A 26162-nucleotide genomic window follows, 5' to 3' on the forward strand; every position below is an offset into this window, starting at 1 on the left:
TAGGCTTACATCAAGCTGTGAATGGACCCAATCTACAATCCTGAAACTGTTGCAATCTACAGATTCTGTATCTTCAGCCCTCCTCCATATCCCCATGCCACAAAGCAACCCTACTCTCTGAACTGTAAGGAAGTATCGCTCCCTCTCTTTACATCAGACCTCCAACTATTTCAGATACTGGAGAATAAGAAAAGGACAATGGAGTTGTACAAAGGAGCAACACTCGGGGCCGACAGGAGCCCTACAAACAAATGCTATTTAGCATGGGTTGCAGTTTATGGCCTCTGAAGTCAAAGGGCATAAAACAGTCCCTTGGCTTGTTTTACTCAGCTTTACAGACATAGCCTGAGGGGACTACAGGAAGTTTGACTTCATAACATTTAAATTTTAGGTAGCTGGCCCAAAAAGCAACTCCACACTCCTAAAACTAGCAAGTTTCATAAGTACAGTGAGTGGCATCTGAGTGCCTACACACCCACCCAATCAACCACTTATGGTAACGGGAATGGATCATTCACCTTCATTGAATGGTAAAAACATACAAGCTGGCCATTTAGGAAGAGCAGAAGAGGCATACCTATTAATTCGCACACCTTTCTGGACAGTTTCTCCCTGAACCTCTGAGCTAGCACCTACAAAACAGGAGATTCAGATTCCCAAATCCTCCCTGTGATTTAGGTAGCTCATCACCCCCTTTGATATTGAAAGACTCGTCAGTGGTGACAGTGGCAAAGCCATTCTTCATACAATAAGCCACAATAAGCCACTATCCAGCGAATATAAGACTTGGGGTCAAGGTCTTCTAAAGCCTAAGGAAGCCATCTCAACCTGCATCTCCCAACTGACAGAAAAGTATCCCTGGTAGGCTGACCTGTACAGAACATGGGAATTTGATGAAGAGATATATGACCTGACTGAAAACTGTTGAAATTTATTTCAACTTCAGTCACCTTAATTTCCATGGTGGGAACAACAACATCCTCCAAGTTCTTCAGTTTATTAATTGGCTGGTCAGCTGGAATACTTATTCCTTCTGTAATTAAAAGAAATTAATATTTTTAAATTCAGAACCATAAGCGTACATCGAAGTTCACAAAAAACAGCTGACATTGCTTTTGGGACTCAAAACCTCACTGCATGCTTCTGTGGAGCCGATGAAGGTGACCGCAGGACAACTGGAATCTTCTGGAGTTTCATGCTCAGAAAGTCTGAACCTTACAGTGCAAGTTAATTACTATGACTTTCAATCCAGACTCAGTTCTACATTTATCAAAAATAGGACACAGTGCTAGCACAGTATCTCCTTTAACTAAATATCAATATTTAGAAATACACCTTTTAATCCAAGAAAATAAAATACATCTTCACTATTAAAACAAAAATAATTTTCCCAAGACTTACTTCTTTGAGATTTCCATGGACTAGCATCTAGATTTGCTAATGTGATGTAAGCATCACAAAGTGCTTCAACGTCTCTAACCATATGAGCTCTCCTTTTTCTCATGATATTGATTATATTGCTAGCAGCCTTCATTCTATCCTAGAAAACTCCAACAGAATACAAACATCAGTTCTTGCGAACTACACCTGGTAAGATTAAAGATCCATCATAACATGCAGTCAAATTAATACAACTGAGACACATTCTACAAGAACAGAGAAAATTACAACAATGGACAGCCCTTTGTGGTATCAACAGAAATAATTTGAAGAAGAGTTCTGTGTTGTCTAATCTGAGATAAAGAGTAGAGTAAAATATTATTTGGGATGAAGAGGGAGCAAATCTGTCCAGGCAAAGTGCAAAAATTTTTCTGAAAAAGGGACAGGCAATTTTGGATGTTCTTCCACCACCTTCCTGCTTCTGTTATTTCCTCCCAACTGAAGAAAAAGCCTGTTTGCAACGGGCAAAGATCTGACTACGTGCCCCTTCTGTGCCTAACTGACAGACTGAGCTGAGTTTAGCATAATCCTACTCCTAACAGTGGGACCACAAAAGAACTACATATCTGAGAGAAAGGGGAAAAAAAGCCACATAAAAATGTGGTGAAAAATTGTATCTGTGTGTGGGGTAAGAGGGTAATGACAACCAACCATGCCAGGCCTACAGTGATGGGGCAAAGAAGGGGCATTAATCTACATATGAGATGATTCCAAAGACAGGTTCCAGTAAAAATTAAGCAATAACATTAACATTAAGCCACAGTTCAGTATTACCCATCATCATGACTTTTAACATATAAAGGTCATATAAAGGAACAAAAGATATACTGCACAAAGCTGAATGCTTAGATAGAACAGATGTTATCACTCAAAGCAGAATAAATACTCAATTCAGAATGTACTTTTAACAATAAAGCCTCTCAAGTCTTTGTAGCATCTAAAATGCCTTTTACAGAATCCCACATCAAGGACATTTATCACAAAACTCTTCACAATAATTGGGGCTATTTATTGCAGGAAATGTTAACCATGTTTTGTTCAACTCCGTAATTACTTCTTTCAATAACAATTACCAATGTATGCACAAAAGGAGGTTTCTTTATTATTAAAAGTACTTTTTTTCCTCCCACTCTTTCTTAACAAAAGTCAGCTGATGAGCTCTACACTAAAATACCCTTTGACATATTTTTTTTAATTTGTTAACAAAATGAAAGGACTGAATATGATTAATAGAACAGAATTTTTTGTAGTCACCACATCAAGCTGGGAGATTTCTTTCGGTGCATTTTTAATTAACTTATTTCTTCTTATTGCATCTGGTTTTGAGAGGAGATCATCTTTGTTAGCATTTGCCAAAGCTAGTATTATAAACAAACTATGATGTGGATGATCCAGTGAAATTCTACACAATAGCTGTCAAGAAAAACAAAAAGATCCCATTATTGAAAACTGTACAGAAGAAAAAAAAAATTACTTAATTGACTTTATTAATTCTATTGAACTTCTAAGGTATTTCCACAACTAAAATACATTTAAAGTATATTCCTATACCTGCATAAGACTATTCTTATACAACAATAAAACCAATTAAGTAGCAAGGAAAAGGTCCCTAATCTTCTCCCCTCCCTCCCCCCACTATACTGATTTTAACTCATTTAGCTATAACTGCGCAAAGGAAGATACGTATTGTTAAGAAGTATGCACTACTAAGCCAATCAAGATATCTTCAGATACGAAAACCATAAATTACATTATTCAGAACTTCATGAAATCCTAAACCACCCATCATCTTGGTTCCCATCCGAGCAGCCAGCTGGTACATCAGAGGCAAAAACTTGTATGAAGGGATCTTCTCTGCATTTTTCTGTAGTAGAGAAAATTCAGTCAGAAAGCTGTACTAAATGTCAAAAAAAAGTTGTGATCATAAAGTACCAGGTACTACCTTCCTAGGTAAGGGCTAGCAATTTTGGTTTTAGCTTTTTTTTTTTAAACTGAGAGTAATCATTGCTGTGTGATCAAATGCCAATCCAGTGAGCACTACATCATCTTGGTTCATGCCTCCTGAATGCTACAAGTCATAGAATCATAGAATGCTTTAGGTTGGAAGGCACCTTGAAGATCATCTAGTTCAACCTCCCTGCCACGGGCAGGGACACCTCCCACAAGACCAGGTTGCTCAAAGCTCCATCCATCCTGGCCTTGAACACCTCCAGGGATGGGGCATCTACAACTTCTTCCAGTGCCTCACCACCCTCATAGTGAGAAACGTCTTCCTAGTATCTAATCTAAATCTACCCTCTTCCAGTTTGAAGCCATTCCTCCCCATCCTATCACTACGTGCCCTTGTAAAAAGTCCCTCCCCATCTTTCCTGTAGGCCCCATTTAGGTGCTGGAAGGCTGCTATAAGGTCTCCCCAGAGCCTTGTCTTCTCCAGGCTGAACAACCCCAATTCTCTCAGCCTATCAAGTCCTTCATAAGAAAACTACTGTTTTCTATTCCATTAGAGCAGAGCTTAGATGTAGTGATTCAGAATTCATTTCTAGATTCTTTGTGGCAAGAGACAATCCTAATAAAAAAAAAAATACAATCTAGTTTAAGACAAGAAACAATTGTGTGTTAAAAATGAGAGTAAAGGAACACTTTCTATTTTTCAAAGTTAATTATAACACAAAGTGAAGAATTAAATTATACAGATCTCTGTTATAAACAGATCATTCAGGTAAGAATTAACAGTTTTCCTGCACAAATCTAGAAATGATAGAAACAGCCTGAGAATGAGAATTTTACTGGTCTGTGGGTACTGTGTTATACAGACAGTCTAAAAGCATATCCTTTCACCTATAATATAAATTAGAATAATGTAGTACAGGATGTTGAAGATGGGTAGTATCTGAGGTATAAAGAACAAGGTGACAACAGTGAAAGATTATGAGATATGCTTAATCATACAGACTTGTCAAATTAAAATGCTAAATTAAATTAAGTTAAAGTGCATTGAGAATTACAGTGCTCTGACGTAAAACTATCTGATGGGCAATGATGACTGAAAAAAGCAAGTTTTGAGGGAAAAGTTAAGGGGATACATAGGAAAGCATACTGCACAGCACTGTAATTCACCTTCCAGAAACACAGGAGAAGAAAGATAGGTAATTTAATGTCAAAACATAAGGAAAAGCAACAACAGACATATACCTTCATCATTTCATTGACTTTATCGACTCCAGAATTTTCAAGCCATAGGGAACAGAGTCGAAAGATCCACATATCATGTTCTTCTCCACTTAGTAAACAGCTGATATAGTTCTCCACTGCTTTACACAAGAAACGTTTACGATCCTCAGTTAGGGCATGTATGGCACATTCATCCAGTTCAAGTTCTCGCTGAACCTTCACTGTGTATCTATGTGAACAGATATTATTTTTAAACAAGTTATCTCCTAATGAACTTACAGCAAGGCCATCCCTAGTTCTCTTACTTACTAATTTAACATTTTTTAACTTGTTTTGTATGTACAAGCACAGTAAAATAAACAACTGAAAAAAATTGTGGGAGCTATTCCTTTGGTGTAGGTCTACACACGTATGCCCGCACACTACCTAGTACTCTCCTAGACCATGTTCAGGCACAGTTCAGAAACTATTCACAACAAGCACCACAGATTTGGCCACTGTTTTGTGGAGAAGGCAAATTCAGGTGCAGAGATGTGACCCATGCTGTACCACTTGCCCAGAGAATTAATAAAGACTGAGCCTTTGATAGCTCCATAGTAACCACCTCTCCATTTGAAGGCTCACCTATTTGTCTGAACTTTACGCTCCCTGATGAGGCCGACCTCCTCCTTGGCCTTCTTCAGTAACGCCTGCTTATTTTCAAACTCTGAGGATTTCATGTAATTCTCAATTCGCTGGTACTGATTATCTGAGAAACGAGCCAAAGACAGGAAAGCCTTCATCTTTCCTTTCTTCAGCTCATCACTGCTGTCTCCACTGTGGCTTGCAGCAATTTCCACAGCCTAAAATGGAAGTTATAATAATGGTTAAGACTGATAATCAGATTAATAGTTCTGCATAACACTCGATTAAACTCTATTATCACAGAAAAACAGAACAGTTGAGTTTGGAAGGGACCTCTGCAGGTCATCTTGTCCAACCCCACTGCTCAAGCAGGGTCATCTGCTCAAACAGGTTGTTTAACGTTGCCTATGATGTAATATATATACACACAAAATAAAACCTACCAGGCTGAATACTTTTCTCCTGAGTGAATTTAATCTTTGAGGAGCGTTTCTGTGCAAGCAGTCAAAAAGATTATGCTGTATGAAACAGCTGTAATAACCATACAGGAGTCTTCTACAGCTATCCATCTTTTAGAGTAACTAGGCATGAAGTTTTACAATAGTTTTACAACCTTATCTCATAAGATGGTGAGAAAAAAACAGAAGACAGCCCAAAAAGTGCCAAAAAGAAAATTATATGTGAAAGTCACTGATTCAAATAATCAGAGTGAAGAAAGCACGTAGAGAGTAACAAAGAAAAGCAACTACGTGGAGTTTCACAAAGTAGCGTGAAATAAAGAAATGCAGAGTGGACAAATGTTAATAAAAGTGTTTCTACTACTGACTAAGAGTTAAAAAAAAAAAATCCATTATTTTGAAACACTAGCACAACACTTTCTAGCACCTAGAAAGAGAATGTTACAAATACAATTCCCATACTGAAAACACGGTAAGTGGATGATCTGTCCTGAGAAGGAAAGGATGGGCGTAGAGTGGAATGGCAAAGGGAAACTGGACTAGTAGCTGTAATCACTGCACTTCTAAGCCATTATTTCACTGAAGTTTCACTGTGAATTCTATAAAGCCATATTCTGAATATTTTATAAGATTACAGTGTTACACAATACCATGTGAAAGTATAATATTTTTATAAGAAACCATATTTTCTATCCAGAAAATTCAAGGCTGCATTGAAAAATTTACTTGACATTTTAACATCATATTTTAGCACAGCATTATCTCAAAGACTGCACATTTCAAAGACTGGGTGCACCTTTTCTAAGTATTTCTGCATGATGACTGTAGGATTTTCCAAGCACGTTTCTGCTAACCAGGTTCCACATAGCCTCAAACACTCTGTATACATCAATTTCAGACGAGGATCATTCTCAACCTTTGAGAAAACAAGTTTAGGGAAAAAAAAGAAAAGAAAGGGAGAGATTAAATAAAAATACCTTTTACATATGAGGTAGGTAATTTATAAAGCTTTTAAACCCTGAATATAAATTAATTACTTGAGCCTATTACATGTGATGTATCTACAGTCATTTACCATCCATGTCTACAGTAGTCAATAACCTTAAATCGCATTCACATTCTATGTTAGACTAAAGGAGAGCACATATTTTTAAATACCTGAGAGTCTGAACAACGAAAACCAGAATAAAACAATGACAAAATGTAATAAAAATTAAATAAATTCACAGCAGGTTTCCAGAATTGCATTTTCTAATAACCCCATTTAGTCTGAAGTACCATAGTACACTCCATAGGAAACATTCAGGAATTGCGGTAACTTATATGCAATCATTAAATTTTTCAGACAGACCTCTACATGGAAACTTGTTTAAAAGAGCTCTGAGATGATGATGGAGCAAAGGACTTGCCTCCAGATTGAAAGCTCAACTTTAACTGTATAGCAGGACAAGTTTCCAAAATACTTTTAGTACAGGGTACATATTAAAGACCACCTGATCAAGATGGCAACACTGACTGTGAAATACTGAAGGATATCATGGGCTGTGAAAATACAAAACCTCCTTATGCGGACAGCGTAAATGCAACACTGGAAGGTGAGAGAATGACTAAATTTTTGGAGGCTCTCATCAACAGATTCATGGAGCAATCATGAAAATCAAAAGAGGAGCAGCAGCTCTTGATTTTACCCTGATATATATGGAAAACTTGGCCGCAAAGTCTCCAGCTTTTCTGCAGTGTGATATTCCTTAATAATGTATATGGGTTCAAAATGAATTTTTATTACTCTTCAAAAAATACTCAAAGACATCATAGCTAACACAAAGGTAAGGATGATGAAGAAATTTTTACCACATTGGTACACAAAATGAAGTTTTGTCCAAGTGAAAAAGAAAATATACTAAAGAAATAAAAAAATATCCTGTCAAATGAAAAAATAAAATCCCACCATCAGGTTTTCCAAAAAAACCAAACGGACTTGAAGACGACTCAACAAATAATAAAAAAAACCCAACATTTTTTAAACATATTAGGAGCAGCTAGCCACCAGACAGTTGACTTGATAAAAAGGCAACAGAGTTATAAAACAAACAGTGCTCTGAAAAGATCAAGCAGAAAAATATTTAAATTATTTGCATTTGTGTTCACTGTAGAGGAGCTTGAAGAGTCCCACTGCAAAGCCTTTTTTTATGAGGGATTCAAAGGTCTGCCGCTATTGAAGTGTCAACAGTAAAGGCTACTGAACAAATGGACAAAACAAAAACTACTCACGTGGGTCAGAATGTGTTTTTCCAAGAGGTCCACAGCAATTACAGACAAAATAACCAAACTACTGAAAGAGGTAAAAAAGCTTTTGCTTAAAACTGCCTTAATATAAGAGGAATGGCAGGTGGCAGATGTGACACCAATATTTTAACAAGTTCCAGGGAAGCACAGGTCAGTAAGACTCAGAAGTGGACAGATTAGCAAAAAAAACCAAAACCACAAAGAAGACAGATGGATTAATATGAAGAAAAGCCAGAATAGCTTTTGTAAAGGACATCATAGAGTGACAGAAAAGTCGAGGCTGGAAAGCACCTCTGGAGATCAGCTGACTCAACCTTCTGTTGAAAGCAGAACTTGAGATTAAGTTTTCCAGGACTCTCCTAAACCAAGTCTGTTGTTTATTTCCATCACTCCTCTGGGTAAATAATTTTCTTCCTGTATCCAGATGGCATTTCCTTTGAAACAACTTGTGCCACTGCCTCTTGCCCTTTCACCGTGCATCTCTGTGAGCAGAGTTACCTCCATCTTCACTACAACTACCCTTCAGGTATTGGAAGACTGACTAGATCCCCCTAGGCCTTCACTTCTTAAGGCTGAAAAAACCCGATCCCTACAACCTTTATTCCTTTCCCAAGGTCTCCAACTCTCTAATCATTGTTGTGGCCCTCTGCTGGACTATCTCCGATTTTTCAATGTCTCTCTTGAATGGTGGACCAAAACTGGACACATTATTTCAGGTGTGGGCTAAGAAGTGCCAAACAGAGTAGAATAATCACACTGCAGCCTAGGACATGGTTCGCCTTCATTGCTACAAGGGCACACTGTTGAATCATTTCAGTTTGCTGTTCACGGGGACCCCCAGGTCCTTTTTGGCAAAGCCACACCCCAGCCAGTCAGACCCCTCCCTGTAATACTGCTTCAGATTATTCTATCCCAGGTGAAGGACCTCCCACTGATCTCATGCCATTCCTATTGGCACAACCTTCCAAACTACTGAGGTCTCTGTGACTGATGGCTCTTCCTTTCAGAAAATCTATCTCTTTTTCTGGTTTGCTGTTATCTGCAAATCTGGTGAGGAAATTCACTGGGAATTAAGCTGTGAAACTCCTTGTTACAGGGTTTTCTTGGATATTAAAAGCATACACAGACTCAAAAAGTGACTGGACAAATTTATGGTATAAAAATCACTGGAAAGAATTGCCTAGAAAGAAACTACCTCTGGTTCAGGAAGTTCTTGTGCTACAAATCAGGCTGGGGGAGTACTCTGGCTATACGGCTGTCCTGGTTCCAGACAGGAAAGAAATAATTTTCTGTCTAGTGATTGCTGTGAAAGGAATGTCAATAATGCATATTGTTTTAGTTGTTGCTAAGCAATGTCTATACTTTTAACAGACTCTTTTCAGCTTCCCATACAAGCTGAGAAGGAGCACAGAAAGACAAATGGATTGGCCAGTGGCATATAATATACCATAGATGTCATGTTCAGTATATAAATGGGGGTTGGCCTGGGTGGAGGAATCCACGATCACTGCTCTGAAGGTACCAGTTCACTGGCTGGTGAGAGTGACTTGTGTTGTTATTATTATTATTGTTGTTGTTATTTTCCTTTTCTGTTATATTGTATTAGCAAATATTTGTATTAGCAAATCTTATCAGGGGTTTTCAAAGCAAGTCTGTGAGAGTGGCAAACGTTAGAATTCATTATTCTGGCTGGTGAGAGTGACTTGTGTTGTTATTATTATTATTGTTGTTGTTATTTTCCTTTTCTGTTATATTTCTATTAAAATGTCTTTATCTCAACCCATGACTTTTTTCTTTCCCTTTCCCCTCCTTTTCTCCCTCTTCTCCCTGCCCTTCAGGGGGAAGGGGCAGAACTGCGTCAGCAGCTGCGTAGTCCTAGCTGCTGGCTGGAGTTAAACCACAATAGCCCAACTATTCTTTACACTTTTTCTTAGGAACTTCATACTGCTGACATATGAGCAAGGGATTTTTCAGTTCTTGTATTCTGAACTGGAGATGGGAATATAATATTTGCTTCACATCAAGTGACGGGTTTTTTCAGAAAGCTTACAAAAATATCTAAGATAACTAAGATTCAGAGGCACTTGCTGAAGTCAAATTTGATGAGAAAACATTCCCCTGTTTGAGGTAAGATTCCATTTCAGAAGTACAACATAAAACTCACAGCTGAGTGTGCTTGTAAATGGGTCAGGATTCAAAGACATGAAACAGCACCCCAAGTCGCATCTATGTTCCTTGATCATGGACTAGTTCAAGGGACAAAGAAGTCTGAGGTACAGTAGTGAATGTTTATCAGTCAAAAACTTGACTGGAATTTCTGTACACCTTGTGATACAGCTTCAGCCCCACTGAAATAGAAGCCTCAACTCATACAACAAAAAAATGTACACTATTACAGTTCTCAGCAGAATATGTATCAGAAATAGTGTGGCAAACAGGATGAGGGAAGTGGTTGTCCCCCTATACTTGACACTAGTGAGGTCGCACCTCAAATACTGTTTTGGATCCCTCACTACAAGAAAGACAATGAGGTGCTGGATTGTGTCCAGAGAAGGGCTACAAAGCTGGTGAAGGGTCTGGAGAACAAATCTTATGAGGAGCGGCTGAGAGAACTGGGGTTGGTCAGCCTGGAGAGAAGGAGGCTGAGGGGAGACCTTATCGCTCTCTACAACTACCTGAAAGGAGGGTGTAGCCAGGTACGGTTGGTCTCTTCTCCCAAGTAACAAGTGATAGGACAAGAGGAGATGGCCTCAAGTTGCGCCAGGGGATGTTTAGGTTGGATTTTAGGAAAAATTTCTTCACAGAAAGGGTTCTCAAGCATTGGAACAGGCTTCTCAGGGAAATGATGGAATCGCCATCCCTGGAAATATTTAAAAGATGTGTAGACATGATGCTTAGGGACATGGTTTAGTAGTGGTCTTGGCAGTATTAGGTTAATGATCAGACTCAAAGGTCTTTTCCAATTTAACTGATTCTATCATTCTATGCCCAAACAATCCTGCTTGGCTATTAGTTTCTTTAACTATGGGCACAGAACAAGATGATACACCTCTATGTAACAGTTTTGTTTAAAACAAGTTAATTTTTTTATCAAGGGAAATCATCTGATTTTAAAAAGCTATATATTTCACAGTGGTGGCACCAGAGGCATAATAATGAATAATGAATTCTAACGTTTGCCACTCTCACAGACTTGCTTTGAAAACCCCTGATAAGATTTGCTAATACAAATTTTTCTTGCTTTCAGACATTTTGAGAGTACGAAATAGATTTAGTAATATTGCAGACAGCCTTTTAATTTTCTTCCGAGGAAAAACTTCAGAAAGTGGAAATAGGATCTTAAATAATTTAATTCCCATAAGTTTATACATTATGTAACACATACCTGAAACCAATCTGCATCTAATTTTTTTATCATCCTTTTAAGAATATTCAGTGCAAGACTCTCTTCCTTTTTAGCCCAGAAAACCTGAGCTTCTTCTAGTTGCCATTCAGAAATTCCATATCCCATTGGGTTGTGTTGTTTGATCTGAAACATAGCTCTTTCTGGAAGCTGAAATTGAAAAAAGTTTATAAACAATTCTTTAAGTCAAATGCATGTATCTCACAGCAAGTTTTATTTTTAAGCTCCATCTTCATTTGCTCTACTTGTGCAGCATATTCTGCCTACCCAATGCTAAGAACTTATTTGCAGCAAAAAGATGAAGTTATTTTTCTATATCCTTGCAGAAAAGCCTGATTTGCAACAAAAATAGACTACGGAATTAAACTTCACAAACCCCAAAAAAACGTATCAATGTTTAACATTTTAAATTAGTTGGAGGTATAAAGTATAGAAATTCTACAATCAGTACCTACTGAAACTATGGATTTATAATTTTAGTTTAGTGATTACTATTAAGTCCTAAGAGACCGCAGAAAAATAGTAAGAAAAACACCACCACCACACACTAATTCTTTTGCACGCCTACCTCCTAATTCGTACCACCGGTGAAGTAACATCCTCATTATTTAGTCATCTAATATCACTATGATAGCACAAAGAGCAAACTGTCTTTTCAACAATGTCAAATATCGAGACTAAAGTGTATTTTCACAAGTTGTCCAACCAATAACCAAATCAATCAAATTTTTAAATAAGCAAGATAAACAATCGAAATGTAAGAATGCCTGTAAATGACAATGTAAGTTTGAGTACTTCAATTAGGGGTCAGTGTGATGATTCTGTATGGCACACTGTTCCTTCTCCTGATGGATGGTAGTGGCACCAAAGAGGAAGAAAAGCCTTTCGTCACAAAGAATGCTTCCTCAAAAACTTTCCTCCACCCAGACACTTAGTGTTGTCAACCACTAGTGTGCCAAAAGGAAAGGGTTATCATCCCATGGTTTGAAAGACTGACAAGGCACAGAATTATGCGCCAAAGGTTGCACATCACCTATAACACTGAGGAGGTTGAAACGATAGTGTTTTCAGAAACACACTGGCTCAATCTTTCAGAACCTTCTAATCCTTCCAAAATATGGCACCCCAATTTTAATCTTCTTCTGTAACTAAAAATCAAAGTGAAAAAAAATTAACTTCTGTTCAGGGTCTTACAGGACACTCATCACCACAATGTTAGTGGCTGGGCAGGCGTGAGAGAAAAAAATTCTGAAGAAGTCATTTTCCCAAACAACTCCAGAGGCACTGAGAAAACCTTATAAATTTATGAAATCAAAGACAGCTATTCTACTGATTTCATCATTATTCACAAAAATAGTTAGGACCTCCCTGAAATCAAAGTTTAATATAGTTTCACATAATATGAAGTGTTAAATATCTTTGCAGGTTATATATTTAGCTGGAACTATTTTCTGCTGAGGTTCTTGGAGGATATTGTTGCTCTATAAACTCTTACTGAGTTACTCCTCCAGATGCACTACCCAGAACAAGCAAAGGCTGACTCTGGACCTCAAATGCATTGGCAGCTGCAGAAACCATTGATACTGCAAATCCCATTAAGTCACTCACAGAGAGATATTTACCACAGTGCAATGGTGCCTTGAGAGTATAAAACCTTGAAGACAACGCTAAATATACAGATGCAATGGAGTTCTTTCTGCAGCTTTACTCTGGAACACTGCAACAGTATGATGCAAATGAAAGCTGGATATATACAACTGCACCAAAATGAAGTAACAGAGCTGTAAGAGCGTTCTTCACTAAAAAATTCATTTTTATATTATCTACCTCATAGAGTAGCTTACAGTTATGAACTTAATTCAGAAAACATGCCCATAAATACAATTTATGAAAAAGTTCTACATCATTTAATTCTCTAATTGATTCATTGAATAAACCTAGAATACAATTAATCTTTAGTATTGTTAAAAAATGAAGTTCTTTTACATAAAAAACCTAAACATCTGTCATTGGTCTTTCCTGGAATTTGTTACCTGTGTATTTTTAGCAGTTCTTGCCAATCTAGAGAGATCCACTAGATGTTTGGTCAGGATGTCTTTAATACATTCTCTTTTGGTATTTTCATTCTCCTTTTCAAGCAATATCTCCAAAATTACAGTGCGCAGAGCCATGATAGGTTCCTGGAAATGGAAGTCACTGTCCTTGAGAAGCTGGGACTGTCTCTGCCATTTCAAATAAGTATCATTCAGTTGTTGAGTAGTAACAGATCTGCAATTGTTAGCAAAGGAAAAAAGACCTGTTATTAATTCTCGCTAGATATTGGTGGAATGCAAGATAAATAACAAAAGTAAACTACTGAGGCAGTTCACAGTCTGCAGTTCAAAACCAAGAAACAGTCCATAAAACCCTACAGTGATTAATACACAGAATAAACTGGCAGGCTTCCAGTTTTAACAAACATGAAGATCAAGAGACCAACATTAGTAAGGTGAACAACTCCACTGTAAACATTCTTGATTAAGCATCAAAAACTGTTGTGTTAAAGCTCCATCAGCAAAGGGAACTGCATTCAAACATAGGGCTACTTAAAAGATTAGAGACCAAGATTCCTATTTTATTATATAGATCGTATATGGATTAATAAGCATAAATTCCAAACTGTGACATTGTAGCTGTGTAGGTTGTCATTATATATATTATTTTCTTAGGCGGTTCATTAACTGCAAATAGCAATGGTTCATAAGGTCCTAGACATGCTAAATGACTGTAATATGATGATAGGCTACCAAACAGACACAACTATAGCAGAAAAAAATAAAAAAAAAAATAAAATCAAGCCCTACAGAGATAAGTAACTTCCTATGATTAAAAAGCAACGTTAAGAATTCAGGTAGAACACTGATGGTAATAGCGGTCCATGAAGAAAGTGATTCAAACTGAAACAACTTTAAATAGATCTATGGGTATCGTCAAGGAAATGGAAAACATTTTTAGAAAGGAAACTAGAAGAGGATGACTCAGTTACTTTAGTAAACCAAAAGCTAGGAGATATGACTGCTACCTTGGAGTATACCAGGGAACTCAAAACAAAGGAAAGAAAACAACTATTTAAAATACAATATTGGCATATCATCAAATAATTAAAACCAGACCACAAATAAATCTAGTCGGGAAATAAAGAGAATCTAGACGTGTCTACACGTAGTAAAGCTAAAATTCATATAATTTTTAAGATGAAGTTTGAGTTGTTCATGAATAACGTTTGTGGAGGTAATTTTATTTTTGTGCTAGACTTGATTACCAAAAATCCTGAAAACTGAAAAAGGAGTATGAAACAAGCTTTTAAAAGTACCTGGAGAACAGCAGACCTATATTTTCCAACTCTCCGATTAGCTGTAGTCTGCAAAGAGTTGGATATAATGAATAAACAGACTCAAGGCTGCCTTTGCACAGCTCTTCTACTTCATTCACTCTATGGATTTAACAGAGAAAGAGTAATAAATTAATTTTTTAATATCCACAAATAATTCCAAACATCCATAACACAATTTCCATACAGTGAACGGAATTTAAACAGCAAAGCTATCAGTTGGGAATTATTTTGTATCACCGTTAAAGTTCAGAAAACTAAGTTTGTAAATAAATAGAAACACAGTAAGCATATATAAACTCCAAAGCCTATGAGGCAGCTCAGCTAAGGGAGAGTAGTCAGCATTCAAATACACCTAAGAGGACTCCAATATAAGGCATGTATACTATAGGAAACGTATCTTCAGTTAGCACACAAATTGTATGCGCACAAAAGATAAATTTAAGTTATAAAACTTAGAACGAAGTTGCAGTCCGAAAGTATTCATTTTATTCTATGCACAAGTCTGTATTTAAGCCCATAAAACCCCAGTGTAGTCTTTTATACATAACTTGTGACTACAAACACACACACACACTCTCCGTCTCTCTCTCTCTAATAGCAGAATATTTGCATGCAGTTACCTGGCATCTTTAAGACTGTCATAGAAAGCAGAGAAATCCTTATCTCGTAAAGACTGAAGAGCATCATACAATGATTCATGGTACCCTGGTCTTCCTGTCTCATCTCTTAAAAATAAGACAAAAGTAACACAAAATGAAAGGAAAATTGTATTTCTCTACAAATAAGTCAATTTTATCTTTATGACAAATATTTTTAGTAGTACATTTTCTGCAGTTGGATGGACTGCTGTTTTGCACAATAAAAAACAATGCAACCCTTTAAATTTTAAATTAATTTAGTATTTTATAAATTCAAGCTATTACTTTAAAACAAAGAAAAACCAGTAATGGTCAAAACATTTGGAATACGGAGAATATGTTCAAGGTTGTATCAAAAATACGATACAAACCCAACTGCACAATAAAAATTTAATCATAACACACTTCTCACAGTATTATGCTTAAAGATACATATTATGGTATGTATGCAACTTCAGTTCAGATCAACAATTTTTTACATTTACCTTCAGCAATAGTTTTAAAAAGGAAAAAATGAAGAAAATTGAAGGCTGGAAAAACCCATAGTGTTCAATTTAATTTTCTCTCCCTTGCCTTTTTCACTTTTCTTTCTTCTTCTTGACCCTCCTCTTTCCAGCTATCTCATTCTCTCTCTTTTCATCTTACATGTTGTTTTCCTGCTCCTGTATTAAAGCTGAATATTCTATTTGCCTAAGAGGTTTATAAAAACCCTAATCCAGGGACAAAGACAGTTCACATATATGACGCTTATTCTGGTTGTGGCATGACCTATGCCCTTCAACAGGCTATGTCTGTGAAGTCCTTCAGGCGCTTCAAAACAATGATCTTAAGGCAGGGCATGAGAAGAGAATAAACACACCCAGAGTACGTCACCCGAGACCCATCTCTCTGTAAGAGTCTTAGGAGAAATCCTCCATTCTCATGACTACTAAAAGTTAATGGAGGAGGAGTTAACAGAAGAGCCCATCATGGAACTTCTGCTTTTGCCAAAATGCAGTGAATCTGTAATGTATTCCTCCTAAAATGTGCGATGATGTAGCTGTACTAGGAAGGGACAGAGTTCGCACTATACCCTGGCCAGTCATATGAAATAACTAATGCCAGGCATCCAAGAGCACATAAGGGAGGAGACTACTCCTTAAGAGGGAGTAGCCATGAATCAACACTGGCGTTTGCTTATCCAGGTCTTGATAATCTCTTGTGGCTTACCAAGCAATATTTTCCCCATTTGGTCATAAATTAAATATTAAAAACTATCTATCCCTCATATGTACTTAAGACATATCTACTACCTGAGTTAAAAATAGAAAATTTCAGTTTATAGTTATGAACAATGAAAACGAAGAATCAACTGCATACAGTTTCCTGGGAAAATGAAAAGTGATGTGCCTACAAAACAGACAGGTCTAAGTGAAAAAGACTGCTTTTCAATTCAATGAATAAGATAAATCAGGTGACCTGCTTCATAGAGATTATATTCTAATGACGTCTTTTTGCTTGGAACTGAAACCGTTGCCTTTCACTTAAAGAACTAGTAAAAAGGAGGTTGGTTTACTTGACAGAAGAGATGTGGCCCCACTGCATATTCCTCCATGCTGCCTGGTAGCGTATTTCCTGTAGTTCCGCACACCACTCAGTGTTTTCATTTTCCAGTCCTTTTAAAAACAACAAAGCCCAAAATTTTGCAGAGCCTGGAATTAACAAAATTACTGATAGTTGGTTTTCCTTCTTAAATAAACTGATTTGTTTTACCTTTGGAACCAAAGTAGCTTTTGCGGGTAAGGCCAAAACATAAGTATTTCTAAACGCAGCTTGAGTTGTCTTATATTATGAAGTTTGGATGCCTATGACAGTGGGCTGCACTTGATGACCAAAGATACCTCTTTTAGTCCTAAACCAATTTTGCATTTACTACAAATGACTCTCGGGATGATGGATATCAATTCCTACATCCATTTCCTATTATAAAATAAAATTACCTCTATTATTCCTGCCTGGCGAGTAGATGGAGAGAGGCTTGTCTCAAGGTCATATGTTACGAGGGCTTTCTCCCATACTGCTTCATGCTCATATGTTCTGATCCTGTTGTAAATTGAAAACTTCTTGTTAACTTAAGTTCCTTACTAATAAATGAAAGCAATGAACTTAAAGAACAAAAGAACATTGATAAGTTATACCGTGCTAATGGCTGTAACATTCTTCCTCCACCGCAGCCATAGAGACTGTCAGGTTCTCCAATGCTTCTATATATGTCCATGAGAAGGTCCTAGAACACGCACCATAAAACAAAGAATTTGGAACCAGTTCAAGTGTGTTTTATATATATCAATGTGAGTTTATAAATACAAGTCCTTCCGTGTAACATGTTGTTATCATTGCTTAATTTTCCTTCAGGCAGTATCTGAGCCTGCTATCATCCCAGGAAGAAAGTTTAGTAGTCTAGCAAAACTCTTCAGGACTACCTAACTTCTCTGCTAAGTTATTAAAAAAATAGCACTGGGCTTTAGGTGGACTGTTTGAAAAGCAAAAGGCAGCTGAGTTCCCTTTGAATTAGAGCATGAGGACAACCTTCAAATACGTTTTTTGAAGTTCAACTACATCTGTCTTCAGCTCAAATGAAACCTACTGCTTACTGTAATTATATGAGGTTTGCTTTCAGATTATGAAGCGCATACATATACCTGTAAACTTATGCCAGTTTCTTCTTTACTTTTTTCATTCAAAATAGTAATAGTTGTTCTTTGACTTTCTTCTTCAAATGTCAAACTCTTAGCTGCTTTAAAAGATGACCTAGAAGAAATGTTTCAACCAGTAAAGTTCAATGAAATTTCATACAAAGACCTAAAGGAATTTTGAAACAACACTTAAGAAGTAAGGAGCACAAACACCAAATGCAAGATCAGGCCTGTTATTCAAAATGACTTTCCACCAAAATGACAAAGCGATCAGCTGAACTAAGAATATCAACATCAAGGAATTTCAACATCAAGGTGGTTTTTCAGAGAAAATAAACCACAACCACCTTATAATGTCTCATCTTTTATGAAATCAAATTGCTTTTGTGAATGCCTGAAGCAAGAATGCTTTCTTCTGGGAAAGAATGAAAGAAACTACATAATATGTATGCTTACAACCATACTTTTGTTACACATTCACTGCCTTAAGAGATACTTATTGCCAAAACGAAGCTGGTAAACTAGTTCCGTATTTTGACCTTGCTAGACTGGAAGACAAAGATAATTGTCCATTATAGAAGAAAACTCCTTCTACAAGGATCATTCAGCTCTACCCACACAGCTCTGGTCATCATTCTGTGGTTTCCTTCTCCCCTTGATTCACTTCTGGCTGTAATTTAAGCACTAGCACACTATTAATTATGAGAAATAGAATCTCAAAAGTGTCCAATTTAGAAAGTGAGATTCAATACATTTTAGTATTCAGAAGCATTACCTTTAGTGAAGTTTCTCCAGAACACATGCTACTAAGAAAACTTTCTGGTTAGAAGTCAAAATGGCACTATTTTGAGTGTCTCTCTAGCAAACTAGCAAGGTTGGGCTCACATTGAAGGATTGGTAGAAATATTTTCCAGGTCAATACACACACCTAAGGAATTTTTTTAAAGCTTCCTTGACTTCTCACATAACAAGACACTACTGAGACACAAACCCCATGATCCATTTTACTAGAAATGTCAATAAACTGTATTCCTCAAGCCTTGTACCTTTCTTGCTGTTTGTCTATATTTATCTTGTCTGCGTAGATTTCTGCGTAGAGCAAGGCTGTGAAGTGAGCAGCACAAGACTGTGCTGCTATAGCAACCTCAAGATAATTCAGATCTAGCCAGAAGCTGTCATCAAAAACTGTACCTGAAACAGATCTGATTAAATAAAGACGTTAATATTGCTGTAACAGACCTTCTCTCTAACATTAAACAATATCAATCCAATTCACCTATAAAGCCTACCAAAGGCTAATTTTATCTTAGCCCTCCCCCCCAAACCCATACCACAAAAAGTTTATCAAACAAGAAGATTTTAGAAAACTCCTCCAGCATAGTTAGAACCCTGTGAGACTGGCCATATCACTTCGGTGACAAATGCAAGGTCACCACTAAACCTTCATTCTTTTAACTGACATGTTCTCTATCACATCCTTCTTCCTTAATCTAGAGCATCAACAGATCTTAGAACAGTCATAATTAAATTAAAGCAACATTTTGGAAAGCTGTAATTTACCTCTTTTGTCTTCTTAAGTAATCAACAACAGCAAGCATGGCTCGTCGAGATACTTTATCCAAACTTCTAAAATTATGGGTTTCTTGCTCTGGGATGTGTATTTCAAAAGAAAGAATATAATGAATTTTTGTAATAACATATCCATTTACCAAAAAAAAAGGTGTATTTTGTACCCAAGAAAATAACTAAAAACTTCCTTTGATGGCATTTCCAAAGTTAAATTACTAGATTGTCACAAAACGTATTTCGCCTCCTTATATGTTAGTGACATTACAGTAGTTTATACCACAATTTTCTTTATCAAACTATCTTTGTATTAATAATTTGTGGATTCTTTTTCTTCTTACAGCATTCAGAGATGATCCAATGTCATTGCACAAAGCTCCAAAACAGACCTCTTCCGTTAGGATTGAGCCATATAAAGTTATTCCAAAGCCATAGAAATACTTATTAGTAGCTTTATTGTGGATTATTATACCGTATGTATGCTTATACAAAAAAACAATACCATACAGAGACACATACCTCTAACAAATTTCTATTTCCACACCTTGCTTCTGGATTACAAAAAAAATCAGGTGGCTATAGGTTGTGTTCTGGTCATTGGCTTAATAATTTTTTCATTTTTCTGGAAATTTTTAATTTATAAGTAACAAGAAGCAAGAAACAGGGAAAACATAAGCAAGGGTTTCATTACTACTATGCTACAGTAAGACGCAGAACTAGAAATTTCCCCTGAAAAAAGCAAAAGCCACATAAAAAAACGTAAGTATCTGGGCATTTCATGTGTCCCAACAAACAGAAGCAAACAACGATCACTCTCCACTGCTATCAAAGACCTTATAGAAGGAACATCAACTCCTCTTTATAAGTCAGCTCCCACATGCTTAACTTTCAAAAGACATACAGTAGAGGCATCTGACTCTCAGTTCCTAACGCACCATGACATTTTGCTCTCCAGATCCATCCCCATGTGCTGCACTACTTCCAAATGTAGACGTAGCGTCTCACAGGCAGGGCCCATTCTGTTAGCACGGGGCAGTCAACGCCCCAAAGAGATTGCTCCTTCCTCTTTCATAATTTGATCAGATGAATAATTGAAAATTTCTGAATGAAAAAAAATTTGGACTAGATGATCTTGAAGGTTCCTTCCAACCCAAACCATTCTATGAACTATATTTGGGTACTGGAAATTATTAACGAGTTGGGGAAGGAAAAGGCACTGGCAGCATCTATGAAAAGTACCTTAAAATACACCTAGTATCATTAGGCTTATTTACACCACTCTTAGGAGAAACTGCAATACTAAGGGTTCCTTTACCTCTCTGGAGGTTGCATAACTTGCCTGTAAAGAGACTGCAAGACATTGTACAGACTCATCCCTTTGGTGATTTGTCACTGAGGAAGGGATTGGAAGATATAGCAGAGTAGCTACTGCACAAAAAAGCATTAACCTGAAGTTACTGTATTTGTGTTAAGGGACATGCACAAATAAAAGAAATACATTATTTCAGCTCCTGAAAATAACTGCATGTACCATTCCCATAGTCTAATGACAAAGATCTTATTTTTTACACAGCATTTCTGTTAACTTCAGCCATAATCTAACTGGAAAGGACACCAGCCAGCTTGATTAGAAGATGCTTTGTTTTTAATAGAACTTACTGCACTATTCATACTCAGCTGCAGTTCTTTTGGTTAGAAGTTCCTTTATTCTGCTGGCATGGAACAGGTCATTTGAATATATAGGGAGACCATTATCACCATTAGGCAGAAGCTAAAGCAAGGTTTAGTCTTTTTTCCAAGGGGAAAATCCAGGTGCCTTTAATCGCTTTTGTATGAGTAAGAAAGGAATTTAACTGCTGATGAGTCATTTTAAGAGACTGTCCAACATTGGATCATGTCTAAATTCAGCAAGTAATAAACATTATCCAGTTGTGAATAAGGAAAGAAATACAAGATACAGAAGAAACTACTTGGGTGCTGCCAAAATTACTGGTATCTCCACTGAAAAAGATCAAACAATTGGACAGAAACTTCTAAAATTCTGTCTGCCTACAAGTGTGCATCATATGTTTGATGTCAGAAGATAATCTTTTCAGAACCAGAATCCCTCTTGCAGCTGAAACGAAAATATTATGATCTTACCTGAATCAGAATTTGGAGGTGTAGTAGATCTACTAGATGAGGCAAATCTGCAACAGGCTGTAAAAAACTTCTGGATGTGAAGTGACAAAAGATTTCTCCAAGATTCATCTGAGTCATGAAGAAGGATATCATGAATCAGGTATGGAAGCAAAGTTTGACACAAGTCTGTTTTCACCTAGAAAACAATCATGCACAGCAGCTGCTAAGAAAAACAACCAAAAGCCTTTCTTCGTCAGGTTATAACCAAATGGACAACTACTCAAACAAACATGTAATGCTTGAGAAAGAATATGTAATATGAAAAACGTAAACCACTCGATAAGGCTATGCTGGCACTCAGTTAAAGTAGTCATATTAAGTTCATCTACATTTACAATTAACTCTCAAATCTTGTATTTCAAGAGTGTATTTTAAGGGTATCTACAATATCTGACTATGAAGGATCTGAATTACTGTTAAGAAAATGTAGTAACTTAACAGCAGAAATTACTGTTTGCTATCAAGGTGAGTAATAATATATTTTTGTGCATCACAGCACATATACATATACACATATACATATGTATAATTTAGCTCACCTCACACAGCGGCTTCATTAACTGGAGAACTTCATTCTGCACACCTCCACTGTCCAGTATTGAACTAGTTAGACGCTTGATCCAGGTCTCATGACTTTCTCCCAGAGGAATCCACAGGTTTGTGTCATCCAAAGTCTCTAAAGGAGCCTCTGTATCATTAGCAGGTACTACAAAAAACTAGAAGAAAAAAATATATATTGCAAATATAAACAAATTCTATGGCATTTAAAAAAAAAAAATACTGCAATCTGCACAGATTGAAACATATTAAATATTAACTGTGCTTTAATTGTTGACAATATTACTTTTGTTCGTGTAAATGTAAAGTTTCCCAAGGAAATCTGAAAGTATTAAAAATAAAATTTTACTGATAACATCAACAAGGCCACATTTGACATCACATTTAGGTTGCATATCAAAAGTTTGAAAATTAGGATACATCTGATTTATGGTTAATTATGCACCTTTTTTTCTGACCTATTTTCCACTACATTTTTGCATCGAGTGATACTGGAATCCTGAGAAAGAATGTATTAGATAACCAAGCAGGTAATAAAAAATTGTCTGTCTAATAATGAACGTACACAGCTTTCTAATGCCAAATTGGCAATTTCTTGTGAGAAGAAGTTACAAATGCCGAAACAGAAAGGAGAAACAGATGTAAAAAGCAATCACATTTGTAATCAGACCGATGAAAAGTCCAAATTTTGCATTCATCAGTCTATCTCAAAAATATTTTCAAATTTAATTTCTTTAGATACGTATTTTTATGTTTTCCCTACCCCATATGCCATATAAATAAGGTATATCAGAAGAAGTACCTTTTTCCTAGCCATTCTAAAAGGCTGTAGATAGATTAACATGGGATCAGCTTTACTTTTATAAACTTCCCAAAATTCACTGCCAGACTTGGTGGCTAGTATGTTTTTCAAACAGGAAACAGCAGCAGCTCTAACATCAATACTGAAAGAATAACATACACAACATCATTATTAGTAATTTCATTCAGATGTTTTATTTTCAAAATTCACCTTTACAAACATACAAAACAAATAATTCTGCAATCTAACAACGTGTGCATCAAATCAGAAAATTTTGGACTACGATATGCCGTTGCCTATTTTGTTATGAAGCAAAGCCTCAGTATTTACTCCACAGCAGTGTTATCCTTTACAGCACAGAAGAGACTCTCTGGCTGGACTCCAGCTAGATAATTTCTAGGAAACATCTAATTGTGACTGGATAAGTAATCTGAGCCTTGAAGAAGCAAATGGTTGGACACTAACAGGTGTTCGTAACACTTTCAGAGTGTTACGTTATTGGAACAACATACAACTTAATGGCTCGTATTCAGCTTTGAACTGAGTAAATTAAATAAATAAGTATACTCACCAATTGTCTGTCAAAGCAGTATTTATTTGAGTTAACATTATGAAGACCCACTGAAGCTTTCTATCTTCAAGTAAGTCCACTGCTTTAGAATCCAGTGCATTTTCAGCACGCTGAAGAGCTATGGTGGAGAAATCCATGGGACCTATTTCTCCCAAGCAACTTCCAACAGCCTCTGCAAATGCAGGTAATTTTAGAGTCTTATGCACACTAAAACAAGATCTCAAACTAAAAAGTTGCAATTAATATAAACTACTTTTAGAATTGAGATTATTATGGCATAAAAAGCTGTAAACATTTATAAATAATCACTTGAGGAGCTTTATGATTAAAATCATGTGTATACAAATTTTGCAGCTTAAGACTCATGAATAATAGTTATACGTTCTAACTCAGTTTTCTAGGAGTGCCTATGGCTCTGGGTTTTGCAGTTTAAATCAGACATGGATTTTATTTTCGCTTGTGTCAGAAACAGGTAAGTGCAAAAGGTCAGAATCACAGCCACTGAGAGACACTCATTTTTCTTCCCTAAGGGTATGAAACACAAACAGTAGCCTGTGGACACAAACAGTAGCCTGTACACTCAGTAAGAATTAACCTACATTTTACACAAAATGATGTATCACTGTGTTCCTCATTTGTTTTCCAGACAAAATATTTTATAAAAACAGATGACATCATACAAGAAACAACCAAACAAAATTGACCTTGAAAATAGTTTTAAAAGAGGGATGTTAATTCTCGTCAGAAAGAAACCAAAATCTATTTCCCTACTCTTTCCTTCATACTGGGCATGTCTCAAAAAAAACGTTTCCATTTTCTACAACATCGCTTTAACTACCAGAGCAAATAAAGAACAGACTGAAGATATACTGGTTGTGTTTTGAACTAAATTTAACAAATCATCTAAGGAAACACAATGCAGAAAAGGCTGACACTTACAGCTTGCAGAGGTGCTGAAGAAGGTATCATACTGAAGTCATACTGTTGCTCAGCATTTGTAATTATCAGTTACTAGTCTTTTAGACGAAAAATATATTAAGGCATATGTTCCTATTACTTGTGTTTCTGCCTAGTTTAGGCATCTAATTTCAGTAAACACCACCTTCATGGAGGTACTCCCCACTTGGGGAAGAGGGGATTTGGATTTTAGCGTTGGTGCTCTGGATCAAACATTAATCAGGTGCTCAACGTAAACAGTGAGAGTTTTATTTTAATAATACAGAAGCGGCTTTAAGATGGAGAACAACTATTTTAATTTCCACTAAGACATACCCTTCAAATTTTCAGATAAGTTCTCTTTAATTCTTCTTACTATTTTTCAACCTACTAAAGTGACACATATAACAGCAGATGACTCTTTATTGAGCATAGAAGAGACTGGGGTCTAAACTGATGACAATTTAAGTTATCAACCAAAGCTGTAAAATGCAGTGACTCAAGAGAAGACGTATCACCCATTTTAACATTCCTGATGGCTCCCTCCGGCAGCAAATGCAAAAGAGCAGTGGGAGGTAACACTGAGAACAGTCACAGTTCCAACCTGGGGTTTGCAATGACAGCCCGAGGACACCTGGGGGACTAATCAACTTACCCAGCACGGCTTTTTCACCTGTATGGTTAACTGCCATCTTGGACAGCTGCAGTAAGCTCACCACCAATTTCACTACTACAGAATCTTCTGGCTTTTCTATCGTTCAGAAAGAAAAATAAACCCCCAAAACGTCATTGTGTATTTGTAATGTGGACATGTTAGGAGAAAACACTGCTTTCATCTTTCTTATCCACAAATGTCATCATGCATTATTAATGTTGAAGGAAGTCAGTATTAAACGGTACATTAAAAAAATTACTCGTTTTTCTTATTCGTCACGTCTTGAAAAAATGTCTATGTATAAATTTCTATAAATTTTACTATGCCAAAGAATCGCCCAAACTAGAATACACAAATCTTATTATTTTCAGTGTTTTGATGTAGAAATTATAATTAAATACATGAAATATTAACACAAGTTAGTGTAAGAATGTTACTTGAAACAGTGCAGTTGTACTATGTGACTCCTCTGACAGCACTCAAGCTAATATCATCATTCTGTTCAAAACTTGAATCCAAGGCATATCCCAGAATAAGGCTCTCTGCCAGAAATGTCACCGAATTTCACTAGCTTTCAGTTGCCTAATTAACTGCACCAAATTAAAAACTCTCAAGATGGATATTTCCTTATATTTTGGATGCCTGCGTTTTTTTTAAATAAACATTCTAAACAAAATGGTTTTGTCATTTCCAGGAACAAGATCTAGAAAAACTATGATGATTTGCCAATGTGAAAAAAAGAAAACCAGTATTTTCTTTACAAAAAATCCTGCCACCCTGTTCATTGGAATGGAAACCTGGAATTGTGCTTTATGCTTGTTGATA

General features: G+C 36.5%; 1 protein-coding gene across 1 annotated transcript in view; it reads right to left on the bottom strand.

Annotated features, from left to right (window-relative positions):
• The window catches only part of ATM (ATM serine/threonine kinase), a 69657-nt gene that overhangs the window by 8407 nt on the left and 35088 nt on the right, over positions 1–26162 (bottom strand). The window contains 23 exon segments of the mRNA XM_009890923.1: positions 951–1033; positions 1402–1540; positions 2695–2853; positions 3191–3304; positions 4633–4840; positions 5236–5453; positions 6490–6603; positions 11365–11532; positions 13416–13650; positions 14735–14854; positions 15376–15480; positions 16949–17060; positions 17063–17084; positions 17373–17475; positions 17571–17659; positions 18075–18159; positions 19115–19270; positions 19629–19716; positions 21777–21951; positions 22355–22531; positions 23176–23317; positions 23747–23918; positions 25338–25433. Of these exon segments, the coding sequence (XP_009889225.1) occupies positions 951–1033; positions 1402–1540; positions 2695–2853; positions 3191–3304; positions 4633–4840; positions 5236–5453; positions 6490–6603; positions 11365–11532; positions 13416–13650; positions 14735–14854; positions 15376–15480; positions 16949–17060; positions 17063–17084; positions 17373–17475; positions 17571–17659; positions 18075–18159; positions 19115–19270; positions 19629–19716; positions 21777–21951; positions 22355–22531; positions 23176–23317; positions 23747–23918; positions 25338–25433 (3080 nt within the window).

Source organism: Charadrius vociferus, unplaced genomic scaffold (assembly GCF_000708025.1).
Source record: "Charadrius vociferus isolate BGI_N301 unplaced genomic scaffold, ASM70802v2 scaffold118, whole genome shotgun sequence".
NCBI classification, from domain to species: Eukaryota; Metazoa; Chordata; class Aves; order Charadriiformes; family Charadriidae; genus Charadrius; species Charadrius vociferus.